At 46.2% G+C, this 17,928-nt stretch overlaps 1 protein-coding gene across 2 annotated transcripts in view; it reads left to right on the top strand.

Moving 5' to 3' along the window:
* LOC144502526 (putative G-protein coupled receptor 82) overlaps positions 1-17,696 on the top strand; it is a 34,799-nt gene extending 17,103 nt beyond the window's left edge. For both annotated transcript variants that reach the window (XM_078226584.1, XM_078226583.1), the window contains exon 2: positions 15,991-17,696. In XM_078226584.1, coding sequence (XP_078082710.1) covers positions 15,995-17,017 — 1,023 coding nt within the window. In that variant the 5' untranslated portion in view covers positions 15,991-15,994 and the 3' untranslated portion in view covers positions 17,018-17,696. The remainder of the gene's footprint in view (positions 1-15,990) is intronic.
* Positions 17,697-17,928: the final 232 nt, after the last annotated feature.

Raw genomic sequence — 17,928 nt, forward strand, 5'->3', positions numbered from 1 at the left:
CCAATCGGAGCAGTGCTACAATATGTTCAAGGGGGTATGTTTGCTATGGAGGAACAACATTATAAAAAGGAACATCTTCACTGGATGCAATTTACTGGCAAAACATATTAGAAAAAGGAACATAGATCCAGGCAGCTGGCAGAATCTATGGAGTGGTTTGTTTTATTGGGATAAATTATTATTGATGAATTCCGACCTAGAATTAGAACAGGCAAATTAAACTAAGTAACAATGGCAACTTTGTCTACATAACAGTTGCTATTTGATCACAATTTCCCTTTCCATCTTCAAAGTAGCAGGGAAAAATCAAAGGCAAACTTTAGATTTAAGGAGCAGCAACATGAAAAACAGGGCTATATTTTAAAACAAAAAGCAGAATGCTGCAGAAGCTGAAAATCTGAAATAAAAGTTGGAAATGCAGGGGTGGCAGAGTGGTCAGCACAGCTGCCTCCCAGCGCTCGGGACCTGGGTTCAATTCCCAGCTCGGGTCACTGTCTGGGTGGAGCTTGCACAATATCCTCGTGTCTGCGTGGGTTTCCTCCGGGTGTCCGGTTTTCTCCCACAGTCCAAAGATGTGCGGGTTAGGTTGATTGGCCATGCTAAATTGCCCCTTAGTGTCAGAGGTCTAGTAGGGTAAATACACGGGGATAGGGGCCTGGGTGGGATTTTGGTCGGTGCTGACTCGATGGGCTGAATGGCCTCCTTCTGCACTGTCGGGATTCAATTCTATGATTCAATTCTATGGAATTCTATGAAACACTCAGCGGGCGAAGATCCGTTTCATGAAGTGGTCTCAGATCTGCGATCTGACTTCTGATTAAAGGTCTGGAACAATTTATTCTTAATTCACTCATGGGAAATGGGCATTGCTGGCTGGCCAGCATTTATTGCCCATCCCTAATTGTCTGAGGAAAGTTGGGAATCAACGGCTCTGGAGTCACATGTAGGCCAGACCAGGTAAGGACGGCGGATTTCCTTCCCTAAAGCACATTAGTGAACCAGATGGGTTTTTCTGACAATCGACTGTGGTTTCATGGTCACCAGTAGACTCTTAATTCTGGATTGTTTTTAAATTGAACTCAAATTCCACCATCTGCTGTGGCGGGATTCGAACCAGGGTCCCCAGAACACTAGCTGAGTTTCTGGATGAATAGTCTAGCAATAATACCACTCGGCCATTGCCTTCCCCATGAATGTGGACATACATATTAGGAGCAGGAGTAGGCCACCAACCCCCTTGAGCTTACTCCACCATTTAATAAGATCATGGCTGATCTGATTGTAACTTCAGCCCCACATTCCTGCCTATCCCTGATAACCTTTCAGCATCTTGTTAATCAAGAATCTATTTAGCTCTGTGTAAATTGACTTGGTTTCTCACCAGAGATGCTGCCAGAGCCTGCAGTATCTTCTGTCTTGTTTTTACATAGACTCCGTAGAATCCCTACAGTGCAGAAGGAAGCCCATCGAGTCTGCACCAATCACAATCCCACCAGGCCCTATCCCCATAACCCCATGCATTTAACCTAGCTGGTCCCCCTGACACTAAGGGGCAATTTAGCATGGCCAATCCACTTATCGCGCACATCTTTGGACATCTTTGGGAGGAAACCAGGGCACCCAGAGGAAACCCACACAGACATGTGGAGAGTGTGCAAACTCCATACAGACAGTGACCCACGCTGGGAATCGAACCCAGGTCCCTAGCGTTGTGAGGCAGCAGTGCTAACCACTGTACCACCATGCCGCCCCACTAAGGCTACATTTTTAACCCTGTGCTTTTTGCACCGATTTTCTCCTGACCAGATGTTTGCAGATTTTACCAGAAGCCAAATTACGTATTGATAATTTGTGAAAAGGGCTCAGGGTTAGAAGCGGTGCTTTTAGCTGCAGGATCTGCCTTTAGATGGCTGGGATCAGAGTCCTTCAGCCTCCCCTGATTTTAAAGAAATGTGAGCCCTCTCAACCTATTCTAACCGAGTGTGAAAGGGACTATTCTAAACTGGTCATCTCACACAGCCACAATGATTACCGATGTGGGAAGATGAGAATCCCCTGTCATTCTCAGGTCCGGAGTCGAGGCTCTTTGTGTGGAGCTCAGTTCCACATGTGGCTTACATTAAAGCTGAGGCAGTTGCTGCTGCCAGTGAGTGTAACCTTGTATGAAATCTGTAGGGCGGGACATGCCACTGGCCTGCCCAACACCAGTCTCCCGAAGCAGCTGCTCAACTCAGAGTTCAGTCACAGCAGGGAACTCCCAGGAGGGCAACGGGAATGCGTTGGGATGTCCTTAAAGTGTCCCCGAAGAGACGATTAGACTCCCCCACCCACTCATGGGAGTCCCTACCTTGTAACTGAGAAGGTTTGTTCCAGAAAGCATCGAGCACATCGAGTGACTTTGTCGGGAACATGAAGAAGCAAAGTTCAGACATTGGAGAGAGTGCGCAAACCACCAATCACCTCATCTAGCTGACCCTCAAGCACCATCTAGCCCCCTTCTCTATCCACCTTCTCCTGACCCCTCCCCACCCTGTGCCAGAAGGTTGCTCATTGGACTTGTCAGCCATCTTGGAACCATCAAACCAGTGTGGTCCCCAAGGAAAAGAAAAGAGTGTAAAACTGAAGAACGTTCGAACCGATATACTTGACATCTTGACGAACACAAATAACTGCTCAACAGAATCCAGAGTTTCTGAAAAACAACTAACTATTCAAGGCCATTGAACCTTACAGGACTGTTCTGACGGTCTTGCATTTGAGTTATTTTGGAAGGATATTTCAACTTTTGCTTGAAGTTCTTTTTCATTTTTGTATAGGGGTGTGGGGGTTTATGGGAATAGGGCCTGGGTGGGATTGTGGTCGGTGCAGACGCGATGGGCCGCATGGCCTCCTTCTGCGCTGTAGAGATTCTATGATTCTATAGATTTTTTTTGCTAAAACATTTACATTTAGTAGTACAACAGAAAATAGTTTTGAAAACCAGAATCAAGACCCTGTCAGTAATCACTCATTGTGGTTCTCAGCGAAGGTTTCCTGTTTACAGTGCTGTGAGATTGACACTGAATGCCATGCTATTTGGCCACAATAAGTTTGTTCCTCTTTGCAAACACTGAAATTGGGTTGAATGTAACATTAAACATTTCCAATACATGTTGATATTAACAAAAATGATCTGTGACAGGCACTTTTCTGAAGCTTGGTTTCGCACAGAATTGAAAGAATTAGTAAATCAAAGCTCGCCACGACAAATTCAGAGTAAAAGTGTGAGTTGCCGGCCTTTCGACCTGTGTTTAAATTTTTCTGCAGGGACATTATATAGCTTTTCAGACTGCGGTGCAAAACACAACCCGGGCAAATGGGTGGTCGGGGAAATTCAGTTGCGTTCTGAAAAGCTGTCATTGCAAACCACAGAGCGCTTGAAAGAAATTGCAAACGGTAGATGTTTTTGTTGCCTTGCTGAAACATAAAAACATAGAAGATAGGAACAGGTGGAGGCCATTTGGCCCTTCGAGCCTGCTCCGCCCCATTCATTACGATCATGGCTGATCGTCCAACTAAGTAGCCTAATCCTGCTTTTTCCCCATAACCTCTGATCCCATTCACCCCACATGCTATAGCCAGCCACCTCTTGATTACGTTTAGAAGTCAAACTTCTAAATTGTTTAGTGAAGAGAAGCGGCAAGAGTTGCTCTCTGAGTAAGAGAAATACAGAAGAATATTTTTAAGGAGATTATGCCCAAACATTTGATTTGGGATGTACAACATGTTGGATTGTAGAGGCACATTCAATTATGGCATTCAAAAGGGAATTTCTTAAGTACCTGCAGGGCTATGGGGCAAAAATGGGGCAGTGGGACTGGCTAACTTCCTCTTGTAGAAAGCCAACATAAATTCAACAAATATACTGACCCCCTTCCAGCTACTCACGGTATTTCAAATGTTGTCGGTCTAATGCAGGAGAGAAGTATACAGTAAATGCCAGAGCCCTTAGAAGCATTAACATACAGAGGGACCCAGGCGTACAGGTCCACAGTTCCCTGAAAGTTACAACATAAGTGGATATTGTGGTCAAGAATGTTTGCTTTATCATTCTGGGCATAGAGTACAAAAAAATCGCAAGTCATGTTGCAGCCGTATAGAACTATATTTCGGTCACATTTGAAATATTGTGTACAGTTCTGTTCACAACATTACCAGAAGGATGTGGAGACTTTGGGGAGGGCACCAAAAATGTTTACCGGGATGTTGCCTGGTTTGGAGGGTATTAGTTATGAGGAAAGATTGGACAAACTTGGTTTGTTTTTACTTGAATGTCAGAAACTAGGGGTGATCTGATAGAAATTTATAAAATTATGAGAGGCATGGATAGTTGGAGTCTTTTTCCCAGAGTAGAAATGAAAATTACTTGGGGACATAGGTTTAAGGTAAAAGGGAGAAAGTTTAAAGGAGATGTGAGAAGCAAGTTTTTTACACAGAGGGTGGTAAGTGCCTGGAATGCGCTGCCAGAGGAGATGGTAGAAGCAGATACAATCGCAACGTTTAAGAGGCATTTTGACAGATTAATGAATAGGCAGGGAATAGAGGGATATGGACCGCGTAGAGGAAAAAGGTATTTAGTTTAGAAAGGCGTTATGTGTCGATGCAGGCTTGGTGTGTTGAATGACCTGTTCCTGTGCTTTACTCTTCTTTGCTTGTCATTCTTTATTGAATTGTTCTGCAGTAGGTGGACGGCATGGTGGCACAGTGGTTAGCACTGCTGCCCCACAGTGCCAGGGACCTGGGTTCGATTCCCAGCTTGGGTCACTGTCTGTGCGGAGTCTGTTTGTTCTCCCCGTGTCTGCGTGGGTTTCCTCCGAGTACTCTGGTTTCCTCCCACAGTCCAAAGATGTGCTGATTAGGTGCATTGGCCATGATAAATTCTCCCTCAGTGTATCTGAACAAGTGCTGGAGTGAGGCAACTAGGGGATTTTCACAGTAACTTCATTGTTAATGTAAGCCTACTTGTGACACTAAAAAGTAAACTTTAAACGATGGGAAGATATTAAACTTGACCTTTAAAAAACAAATACATCATTATGTGGCCTAGTTTAAGTTTTTTTTATCAGTCAAAATTGCTGAAATACTCAACTTTTCCAATAGCAGAATTAATAGTTTAATGGTTTTTGCTTTTAAAAAAATGAGTACTCCATGGTTGGTTTCGGCCGTTAAGTTTCTTGCCAGATATTCTTGGCAAGTCCTATTTAGAGCATATAAAATGTCCACATATAGTTTGCGCTTTCGGTCAGTGTCACACTTACTTTCTATCACACTTCAAATATCACACTGTAAACACTTCAAATAACACATCAGACTACAGCATATCCTTTGGGTAAGACTTTCACTGGGTCAAAACCCACCCACTTGCACAGAGCTAAAATTGGGTCGCTTGACTCTGAGTGGTGCCATATGAGAGATTAGGTCGAATCCCAAGTTATTCATAGAATACAATACAGCAACAGGCCATTCAGCCCAACAGGTCAGGCTGGCATTAATGCTCAGCTCAAGCCTCTTCCCATTCTTCTTAATCTAACTCCATTTGCATAGCCTCCTATTCCCTTCCAAAGCTTTGTCTGAATTTCCTATTTTTCTTGATGACACTCTTAAGTTGATGGCTTCTAATTTTTTTTATTTACCCCACAAGTGGAAACACTCCCCGTGTCATGGGGAGGCAATGGCCTAGTGGCATTATCGCCAGACTATTAATCCAAAAACTCAGCTAATGTTCTGGGGACCTGGGTTTGAATCTGGCCACAGCAGGTGATGGAATTTGAATTCAATTTTTTAAAAATCTGGAATTAAGAATCTACCGATGACCATGAATCAATTGTCTGGCTCACTAATGCCCTTTAGGGAAGGAAATCTGCTGTCCTTACCTGGTGTGGTCTACATGTGACTCCAGAGCCATAGTAACCAGGGATGGATAATAAATGCTGGCCCAACCAGCAACGCCCTAGTCCCATGAATTAATTAAAAAATATATATCAACAGCCTTCATAATTTTAAAGACATCCTTCTCATCTCAAGAATAAAGAGATCCTCTAGTCATCTATTCTTGAAAGAATTGGTGTCATCCACGTAAATTATTTTTTACAGTCCTCTCTAGTGTCTCAATGTCTTTTTGACATTATGGCAACCCAAACTGTACGCCGTACTCCAAGTGTGGTCAAATAAAGGTTCAATGCAAGCTTAGCAAGATCTTCTCGATTTGTCAATTCCATTGCTATCCATTGATATATCTAATTTATCAATAATCTATTTCTAATCATACACAGCAAAGACTTACAGCCTGAACAGCCATTTATGCCATAACCTCTCCCTAAATTTGCTTCCCAGCAGTGTTGTTGATTCTGCTGTTGTATTGAATACTGCTGGGAGCTAGGACATCAGCCCAGCGCAGGGGGTTACTCCACCTAATAACAGAGTTACAAAATCTCTCAATAGATCCAGAAAATCTGAAGGAACACATTAGCAATAAGATTCCACACTCCATTCAGTAAGACAGTCAAAGATGCAGCACAGCTACAGCCCACCAAGTCTGCGGTTTCTACCCCTCTGTTCACCTACCGTTCATGTCTATCAAGATACCTCAAGATACTTTATGTATGTTGAATGCTGCGTAGACTAATTTATCCCAGACATCACACTCTTTCATCAGTTAACTAGAACTCTTTTACCAATATTGTGGGTTCTGAGGTTGTGCTTGGCCAAGACTGACAGACACTGCTGCAAGAAAGGCTGTTGGTAAACTTTACCCTGATCTTACTTGAACATTGTGCGGTACAAAGCTTAGCACGAGGCTAAGGATAATCTGCACTGACACTCCGACAGAGCATCTGACCCAGGTCCTATCCCCGTAATCCCAAGTTAAATGCAGTACAAGGCTTAGCACGAGGTTTCAGTCAGTAAGGGGCGCATGGTCAGGAGGCTATGCCTGAGTGAGATGAAGACCGAGTGAGTAATGTCTGGTAAGTCTTTCCAGGTTTAAAGGTCAAGCTCCAACATAGAACTAACTTTCAAGTAAGTTGGACTACCAGGCAACTGCCTGGCAGTGGCATCGATTGTCAATCAGCTGAAAACAGTTGGTTAAATTGGTGTTAATTACAGTAGCAGGAAGTTAAACTAGCTCCTGACTCATCTATACAAGAGGGTCTACATAAGAGTCAGGCTTTTCAAACCACAAGGTCAGTAAGTGGCGCACATTCAGGAGACTATTGCCTGAGTGAGACAAAGAGCGCAACTTCCCCATCCCAACCACCACAGGAATCGTAGAGGGCGGGACAGGACCATGCAAAGGTGTGGGATTTGGGTGGGACCTCGGGTGGGATTTTCCAGTCTTGGGACGAGCACAGCCGGAAAATCCCACCCAGAGTAGTGAATAGTAGTGAGTAGTGAATCAGCTTCATGGTGAGGTTCCGTGCATGGGAGAAAGGGGTGCTTAAATTAAAGTTTATTACAACCCATAAAGTCTGTTAAGTATTAGTTGGATTTATCAGTACTTGTAATGTTTGTCAATAGTTGTAAGGTTTATTAAGTTAAGGCCAAGTAAAATTAATATAATTAAACCAAAGTAAAATAAGTTAACGTGAATGAAATAAAGTGAAGACATGACAGGGCAGCTTGGTTGTGTGGAATGCATGTCCTTTAGTGTGTGGGAAATCGTGAACTCAAACAGTGACCTGGACAACCACATGTGCAGGAATTGTCTTCAGTTGCAGAAACCTGGTCCCAATGTCTTAGAAATCTGATGCCCTCCTCCCTACACCAGTTCGCCAGCCACATGTATCAATGAATCATAAAATCCCTATAATGCAGAAGAAGGCCATTCAGCCCATCGAGTCTGTACCAACCACAATCCCAACCAGGCCCTATTAAGAACATAAGAACATAAGAAATAGGAGCAGGAGTAGGCCATCTGGCCCTTCGAGCCTGCCCCGCCATTCAACAAGATCATGGCTGATCTGAAGCGAATCAGTTCCACTTACCCGCCTGCTCCCCATATCCCCTAATTCCCTTATCGATCAGAAAACTATCTACCCATGATTTAAACATATTCAACGAGGAAGCCTCCACCACTTCAATGGGCAGAGAATTCCAGAGATTCACTACCCTCTGAGAGAAGAAGTTCCCCCTCAACTCTGTTCTGAACCGGCCCCCCCTTATTTTGAGGCTGTGCCTATTACCGTAACCTCACGTATTTACCCCGCTAATCCCCGACACTAGAGTCAATGTGGCCTGGTCAATCAACCTAACCCGTACATCTTTGGACTGTGGGAGGAAACCCATTCAGTTCTCATATTTCTACACTCACCAGCACGTGGAACTGGAAGCAAGCCTGAGATTCCAGAGCTCAAGCGGCAGTTGGAGTTACTGTGCCGCAGCTGTGAGGCTAGCTACATGGATGGCATGTTCAGAGAGGTGGTCACACCACAGGTTGGGAACACAGAGGAGGAAAGGGAATGGGTGACTGCCAGGTAGTCCAAGATAATCAAACAGGTTGTTGAGGAGTCCCCTGAGGTCCCACTCATTAATCGTTTTTCCATTTCGGATACAGGTGAGGGCATTGGTTCCTCAGAGGAGAGCTGTCAGATCCAAGTTTGTGGCACCGTGGACGGCTCAGCTATCCTGGAAGGGCAGTAGCGTTCCGGGATTTGTCAGTTTGAGGAAAAGACATCCACATGGATTAATAAAAGGGAAATCACGTTTGACAAACTTGCTGGAGTTTTTTGAGCATATTAGTGGCAGTATTGATAAAGGAGAACTAGTTGATGTGGTGAATTTGGATTTTCAGAAGGCTTTTGATAAGGTCCCATAGGGGCAATTAGTAAATAAAATTAGAGCACGTGGGACTGGGGAAAATATACTAGTACGGATTGAGAACTTGGTTAACAGACAGAAAACAGAGAGTAGGAATAAATGGATCATTATCAGGATGGCAGGCAGTTCCTTGTGGGGTACCAGCAAACATAATCTCAGGATAAGGGGCTGGCCATTTAAGAATGAGATGAGGAGGAATTTCTTCAGTCAGAGGGTGGTGAATCTTTGGAATTCTCCATCCAGAGGGGCTGTGGAAGCTCAATCATTGAACAAGTTCAAAACAGAATTCAATAGATTTCTGGTGACTAATGACATCAAGAGATATGGAAATAGTGCAGGAAGGTGGTGTTGAGGTGGATGATCAGCCATGATCCAATTGAATGGCGCAGCAGGATCGATGGGCTGAATGGCCTACTCCTGTTCCTATGTCCCTATGTTCAGAGCACTGCCTTTCAGCGTACCCTGTCATGTGATCCTTAAATCACTGATGATGTAGACTGCCTATTCACATATTTATCATGAACCTTTTACATGACATCACCCCCAAGTCTCTGATCCTACATCACACGCCCAAGTCTCCGGCCAGAATCTTCATGCCAACGGGATTGTCCCATCCTGGAATTTTCCAACTTTGCTGCAGCGGGAGTGTGGCTTCTAAGATTGCGCCCCCCCCCCTTCATTCCTGGCTCACAGAGAAAAGCATTGCCGTGCCTTCACCAATCTCCCTGACCTTGGTCTCAGCTGTCTCAGAAGTTGTGTAGGATTCAAGTTCTCCGCCTTCTCTCTTTCTCCCTCTCTTGAGCTCAGTGTGAATTATCAGGAACTATAGGCTCTTTGTTCAGGTTGTCTTCCTGGTTGTTTGGGTAGTTGGGCCATTCCAGTGACGGTCTCCTTCTTGTAAATAAAAGGGCACTTCTGTTCCTTCTCAGCATTCCATTTTCAGTCTCTACAGGATAAGACCACAGACGGAGTGCTTTTTCACCTGGCCTCTGCAATTCTGGTCACAAATCCATACTGATTTCCCTGGCTGGAGTTCTGATGAATTCTGTACTCCACATCATTGGATGTAGTTTCTGAGTTGATTTGCATGATACTCATCATCATGATCTCTCTATATCTGCTGCTTTGAGACATGGCGTAAGTGTGTGTGGAATAACAGCAAGTTGAGTCTATAGTCATCTTCCCATCAGGAGTTCTGATGGAGACAAACCATTCTGGAGTGGAGCAGAAACTCAGCAGTACCACATGGATATTGTCATTTTTTTTTTCATCTAAGCCGTTACCGTCCCTAATCCTCTTTCGGCATTCTCTGTCTGGGTGAACCAGTCATGTGGCAAATCCAGAGGCTCATAGATTTATTTGTCAACTGCGGACCATTATCTGAAATGAGTAGATTTGGAATGGCATGTGTGGCCAAAACGTCTTTCAGTAATTTAATGACAGATTCCGAGGTGGGACCATGAAGACATTTAGCCTCAATCCATCCGGAGTAATGGCCAACAGCAATGAGGAATGTCTTCCCCCTGAGCTCGAAAGAGCCATTCCGAGATATTTCCAGGGTCTGGGTGGAAATGGGGATACTATCAGTGTTTATTTATTATTGTCACAAGTAGGCTTACATTAACACTGTAATGAAGTTACTGTGAGAATCCTCTAGTCTCAACATTCTAGCGCCTGTTTGGGTACACTGAGGGAGAATTTAGCATGGCCAATGCATCTAACCAACACGTCTTTTGGACTGTGGGAGGAAACGGGAGCACCCGGGGGAAGCCCACGCAGACACGGGGAGAACGTGCAGACTCCGCACAGACAGTGACGCAAGTCAGGAATGGAACCTGGGTCCCTGGCACTGTGAGGCAGCAGTGCTAACCACTGTGCCACCGTGCTGTCCACATGGTTCTCTTGGCTCCTGGAAATGGATTTCAGTGATGCAGCTCAAAATCATTTCCACCAAATAGAATTTTGTGTTGTAGCATAACACTTTGTAATGGTGAGGTGTCCCTGGGTGTATTCGCTGAATGATCTCAAATCTGAGAACTCTATTGTATAACCAGTCTCTCAATGTAGTTCAGTAATATGCCAACTTGAGTCCTTATCCACGACATCAAGATGTCCTCCATGTTTGACATTTTGCTTCAGGATGAGATTATTAGGGACACATTCTGGCCATCCTTTGATACAGTTTTCCTGGAATTTAACACGTTTCCATCTGTTTTTTGTACCTTTCAAATTTCGTTTAGTGTCTGTGTTATTACTGGTAGAAATTTTGTGATTAATGAAGCATAAGACGCCACGGGCGGGATTTTCCAGCCCTGCCTGCGGCTGGTTCTTCTGTTCCTGCCGAAGGCGACCTCCCCCCCTCCTCCTACCCCCCCTCCGCTCCTCCTCCAACCCCCCCCCCCCCCCCGCCCCCCCCTCCCACCCATCCCTGTGGCCGGTTCCCTGGCATTGGGGTGGGTGAGCCACGCAAAACACTGTAGACATCGGCAGGACTGGAAGATCCCGTTGGCGGCCAATGGCCTCTGCTGCCGGAAATCACATCACACAGAATTGGAAAATCCCACCCCACATCTTCCAAAAATTTGATGTCCTTTCGTTCAGGCTTTTTAACGTGAATGTGTGACATGCATCTGATTTGATTTGATTTATTATTGTCACATATATTAGGATACAGTGAAAAGTATTGCTTCTTGCGTGCTATACAGACAAAGCATACCGTTCATAGAGAAGGAAAGGAGAGAGTGCAGAATGTAGTGTTACAGTCATAGCTAGGGTGTAGAGAAAGATCAGCTTAATATATGGTAGGTCTATTCAAAAGTTTTAATGGCAGCAGGGAAGAAGCTGTTCTTGAGTTGGTTGTTTCATGATCTCAGACTTCTGTGCCTTTTTCCCGACAGAAGAAGTTGGAAGAGAGTATGCTGGCTGCTTTTCCAAGGCAGCGGGAAGTGTAGACAGAGTCAGTTGATGGGAGGCTGGTTTGCGTGATGGACTGGGCTACGTTCACAACCCTTTGTAGTTATTTGTGGTTTTGGTCAGAGCAGTAGCCAAGCTGTGATACATCCGGAAAGGATGTTTTCTATGGTGCATCTTCAAAAATTGGTGAGAGTCGTAGCGGGTGTGCCAAATTACAAGCTGTGACTGTACATAAAGGGTAGTTTTGTACAACGTTTCTGATGCTATTTTATTGCATTCTTATCATATTTTAATGAATGTAAGTTGTGTCTTGCCTGCTGCTAGGCGGTATCAGAAACAATCCATCAGATTTTATTGATTCAACGTTGCTGTCAGGCCTATTGCCAGCTCAGCAACATTGAAAAACCAATTTCTCAATGCGGAATGGGAAAATGCTCATTTCTGTCTGCCATGAACAACTTGCTGAGAAAATTATGGGATGTGGAGCTTTGAAACCTATAATTTCCGAGAATGTAGTTTAGTTACTAGGTACTTAATTACAGTTTTCTGATTTTTCCTTAACCCTTGGATTTGATCAGATCTAACAGCAGGTGGGTCTTTCCAAATACGGTGCTTTCAACCTGAAATTTCCACTGGCTTATATCTTAAGAAATGACAATAAAAGGATGCACTTATCCAAATCCCGTATTATAGTGGTGCTCACTTACATATTATAAGATTTTAAATATATATCTGAACTAAGATTTACTGGGTTCACTTACTTGCAATAACAACCCCTCCCCCCGCCAATAATCGTAAATCACATCAGGGTCCAGACACTTAACCATTTGGAAAGGAAGAAAGGTGAATTCAGAGTTTACCAATCATTAAAAATGTAATGGTCAGAAAGATCAATAACGGTGTCAATTCACAGCAATTAGCAGTGATTAACAGGAAGAGGAGAAAGCTTAACTTTAATAGTTGAACAGACTTTTCACCACCCTGAGACTGTGGTGAAGTAGCAACTCTGATAAATATTGAAAACAGCTCCCAGCACCTCTCCGAAACCATCTCTCTCTCCCCCTCGTTACCCACAGGCGAGATGGGGGCGGTGGCTAGAAGGAGAGCTGGAATGGAGAAGTGGAAAGATGGAAGTGAGAAAGAAGGACGATGGTCCCTATTTTATCATTTTGATTCTAAGTGCTGGGCGAACTTGAAACTGGGAGTGTTTCAGATCCGACTTTTAGACCCGTTCTCAGGCGCCCCCATACGCACTCTGCCTGAAACAATATCAGCGATTCCGAATCGCGCTGCAGAAGCCTGTGGGTGGGGCTTAATGCACCCGAAATCCTGCAACTCCGATCGGCGCCTCCAACTGCGCATGCGCAGAAAAAAAAAGGTAGAATGCGGCTCCCCTGCCACATCGCTCCTGGGCCGGATAATGCCTCCCCCTGGCCTCCACAGACATTTCCCCCTCCCCCACAGCCTTATCCCCCACCCCCTCCGCCACCCAGGTCGATCGCGGGCCCCTCCCTCCTTCCCCCTCACTGATCTCAGGCAGAGTGGCAACGGACCACCCCCCATCTCTCTCACTGATCACAGGCAGAGTGGCAGCAGACCCCCCGTTCCCCCTCACTGATCACAGGCAGAGTGGCAGTGGACCCCCCTTCTCTCCCACCGATCACAGGCAGAGTGGGAGCAGATCCTCCTTCCCCCTCACTGATCACAGGCAGAGTGGCTGCGGACCCCCCCTTTCCCCTCACTGATCACAGGCAGAGTGGCAGCGGACCCCCCTTCCCCCTCACTGATCACAGGCAGAGTGGCAGCGGACCCCCCATTCCCTCTCACTGATCTCAGGCAGAGTGGCAGCGGACCCCCCTTCCCCCTCACTGATCACAGGCAGAGTGGCAGCGAACCCCCCATTCCCTCTCACTGGTCTCAGGCAGAGTGGCAGCGGACCCCCCCCTTCCCTCTCACTGATCTCAGGCAGAGTGGCAGCGGACCCCCCTTTCCCCTCACTGATCACAGGCAGAGTGACAGCGGACCCCCTTCTCTCCCACCGATCATAGACAGAGTGCCAGCAGACCCCCCCTTTCCCCTCACTGATCACTGGTAGAGTGGCAGCGGACCCCCCCTTCCCCCTTGACTGATCTCGGGCAGAGTGGTAGCGGACCCCCCTTTCCCCTCACTGATCACAGGCAGAGTGGCAGTGGACCCCCCTTCCACCTCACTGATCTCAGGCAGAGTGGCAGCGGACCTCCCCGTTCCACCTCACTGATCTCAGGCAGTGTGGCAGCGGACCTCCCCCTCCCCTTCCCCCTCACTGATCTCAGGCAGAGTGGCAGCAAATTTAAATGCATGCAAATGTATTTAAATGACCGTCGTGCCCATTTCGGGCGCGGTACCGATTGTGGCCATTTTCGGGCCTTGGTAAAGGGGGAACCGGCGTGGAGGCAGGTACAGATCGTGCTACTCGCTTCACACCCGACTTTACCAAGTTTTGGCGCCCGAAAACGGGCGCAACTTGATGGTAAAATCGGGCCCAATAAAATGGATGAATGAGATGAAACAAAATGAAATAAAATAAATGGAAATGGGGTGAAGGTGGACAGGAGAGTTCACGCTTGTTGAGCTCAATGTTCAGTCCAGAAGGTTGTAAAGTGCCCAATCGGAAAATGAGGTGCTGTTCCTTCAGTTTGCGTTGGGGTTTGCTAGAACATTGCAAAAGGCCAAGGACAGACATGTGGACAGGAGAGCAGGGTGGTGTGTTGAAGTGGCAAGTGACAGGAAGATCTGGATCTTGCTTGCAGATGGACCGAAGGTGTTCAGCAAAGTGGTCACCCAATCTGCGTTTGGTCTCTCCGATGTAGAGTAGACCGCATTGGGAACAGCGAATGCAATAGATCAGATTGAAGGAGGTGCGTGTGAGGCACAGCTTCACCTGAAAGGGGTGTTTAGGACCTGAGATGGTGATCAGGGAGGAGGTAAAGGGGCAGGTGTTGCGCCTTCTATGATTGCATGGGAAGATGCTGTAGGCAGGGGGTGAGGTGTTGGGTGTGATGGAGGAATAGACCAGGGTGTCTCGGAGAGAATGGTCCCTGTGGAATGCTGACGGGGTGGGGAGGTGGGGGGGTGGGGGGTTTGATGAGGGGAAGATGTGTTGAGTGGTGGCATTGTGCTGGAGTTGGCGGAAAAACATTAAATCACAATTAATCGCAAAAAATTAATCACAATTAAATCTGTCTACTTAACTAATCCAATAATGCAGGTTTAGCTTTTATTGAACTGGCTTCCGTCAATTTTAGCAGAAATTGCTTAAGAATACATTAATTCAAACTACAAAATGATAGTCACACTAGTGATTTTGAAACTATCAGCAATATGTTGAATGAAGATGTGGGAGATTTCATGTGGTAGTGTTCTGCCTAATGGCGGATCCTCTGCTCATTTCGCTACGCCTCACTGTCTTGCACTTCCCTCTGCAGATGTTTGTAGGAGCCTCCGATTGTCAATGCAACTAGGGAAAGATTACATTGAGGTGCTTTCCCATTGCCTTCCTCACTTGTGCCTCAAGGGATCACATGTCCTGTTCTCGAAGGATCCTCCACCTACAAGCAGCTGTTGTCCCTCAGGAGTTCCGCCATCAGCACTGAAAATTTGATTGTTCCCCTATTAGCTATGGTTCGTAACCCTGAGCCGGGGAGCCTTAACTGGGTCTACAGGAGACCTGCCAAAGAATGGAGCAGACCACCCCATGAGGTTTCACATGACCCTGCTACCCCATGTGATGTGTATATAGTGCCATTATTCTGCACTATATTATACAAACAGCATGGTGGCACAGTAGTTAGCACTGCTGCCTCACAGCGCCAGGTACCCCGGTTCAATTCGGGCCTTGTCTGTGTGGAGTTTGCATGTTCTCCCCGTGTCTGCGTGGGTTTCCTCCGGGTGCTCCGGTTTCCTCCCACAGTCCAAAGATGTGTGAGTTAGGTGGATTGGCCATGCTAAAATGCCCGCTAGTGGCAGGGGGATTTTAGCGGTGTAAATATGTGGGGTTATGGGGCCTGAGTGGGGTTATTGTTAGTGCAGGCTCGATGGGCCGAACGGCCTCCTTCTGCATTGTAGGGATTCTATGATTCCCTCTAAGTTACATCCAGAAGAGTAAAATGGAATTTCTGTTTGAAATGTGGTGTGATATGCACAATTTCTGTTCAGATGTGTTAACCTTTATTTGTTTTCTTTCAGCCAAATGGTGACAGAAACCAACATGCTCGCGATCACGCTGACGAACCTGACCAACATTTCCCAGGAATGCAACCTGACAGCCAGCCGCTTGGAGAAGGTGGTCCTCCCAATCCTCTACTCTGTCATCATTTGTGTCGGGCTGCCAGCCAACCTCATGGCGCTCTGGATGCTGCTGCAACACAATCGGAAACATGGCATTCTCATTTACCTCATGAACCTCGCCATGGCCGACCTGATCAGCTGCCTGACACTCCCCTTCAGAGCCACGTTGCTTCTCATCGGAGACACCTGGAAGGAGAGTTCTCCCACCTGCGCCATTGTCATGATCATCATTAACTTCAGTTTCTATTATACCGTCAGCTGCAGCACCATCTTCCTTGCATTTATCAGCATCAGCCGATACACCATGATCGTGAAGCCCAGCAACAGCCAGCTGAATAGATTTTACGACACGAGTTTTGCCCGTTTTGCCTGTACCATCACCTGGGTGATAATGACCATCCCCATTCTCGCGCTGAACATAAATTACTTCTTCAAAGAGTTAAACTTCGATAACGCGAGTTCGGTCTGCTACAACATGCAGTTGCAGTATGGTAAGAGAGTGTCCGCCAACGCCTTCGTCGCGGTTGCTCTGATATTCTTGATCATCCTCGCCATGTTTGCCTTTTCGTACGCATCGATAGCGCTGCACCTCTGCACAGTGAGGAGGAAAAGTATCAGCCAACACAACCGGGTGATCCACGTGCGGGCGCAAATGATCATCATCGCCGCCATGACCGGATTCATCGTCTGCCATTTGCCCTACCACGTTTATCAGATCGTCACCGGGTTGCAGAGATTGAACAACGTGAGCTGCCAGCACCTCCTGGGAACCCATCACGTGAAACTGATAACGCTCTGGCTGGTTTCGCTGAGCAGCTGTCTGAATCCTATCCTCTATTTCCTTCTCTCGAAATCCTTTGTGGAGAACAGGTCGAAGAGGAAGAGCATGTCAAAGAAGAAGTTGACGTCTGATATCACCTCTTAAACATGGGCCCACAGGAGAGGAAGCAGGACCTTCAGTTCTTTGGTGGCGAGCCTCACAAGCCTTTGTGTTCACGTACTGTTGTTAAAAATCATCATTGGGAAGGACTTCAACAAACTCCAAATGTGTCCCTTAATGATCTGGTCATTGGGGCAGACAAAAATGTCACTGTGTCATCAATCAAACCCCCTCGGATACATGATTTATCCTTAGGCAAAAAAATTGAGAAACGTACAAACGCGTGGAAAAACTACCTGATGGCAAAAGGGAATAAAAATCGCCTCCCTCAAAAAAAAACTCAGCTGGTGTTTGGTACATGGAGTAACCAGACTCTTCCATAATAAAACCAGCAACCCCCTGCAAAGCCCATATAAAATTAAACCCCCAGAACAGGGGTAAACTGGGGCGGGGGGGGGGAAGAAAATTTGTTTGGAACGTAAAAGAAAAACCACCAAGAGACAAATGAGGCAGAGTTAGAATATGACCGTGGGATTGAACTCCCTTGCTATTTCAGCAGAAATATTAAGATCATTCAGATGGAACAGTTATGGCCTTTCTCCAAGTTTCACTGAACTGTGTCGAACGTTGCTTAGCTGTAATATACTTGCTTACAAGAAAAATGATAAGATAATTGTATGAGACTCGGAGGAGCGACAATGCTTTACCCAAGTGGTTTGGCAGTGAAGAGATCATTATTTCCAGGTTGCTGATTGGGGTGGGGGGGAGGGGGGGGGTTGCGGGGTGGCGGGGGGGGTGGGAATAGTATTTGAAGGGGTCAATATTACCAATGGACCATGTAGTCAAAAAATGGCAGGGGCCAGATTTCATAGAGGACAATCATAGAACCCCTACAGTGCAGAAGGAGGCCATTCAGCCTACTGAGCCTGCACTGACAACAATCCCATTCAGGCCCT

This window comes from Mustelus asterias, chromosome 13 (genome assembly GCF_964213995.1).
Source record: "Mustelus asterias chromosome 13, sMusAst1.hap1.1, whole genome shotgun sequence".
NCBI classification, from domain to species: Eukaryota; Metazoa; Chordata; class Chondrichthyes; order Carcharhiniformes; family Triakidae; genus Mustelus; species Mustelus asterias.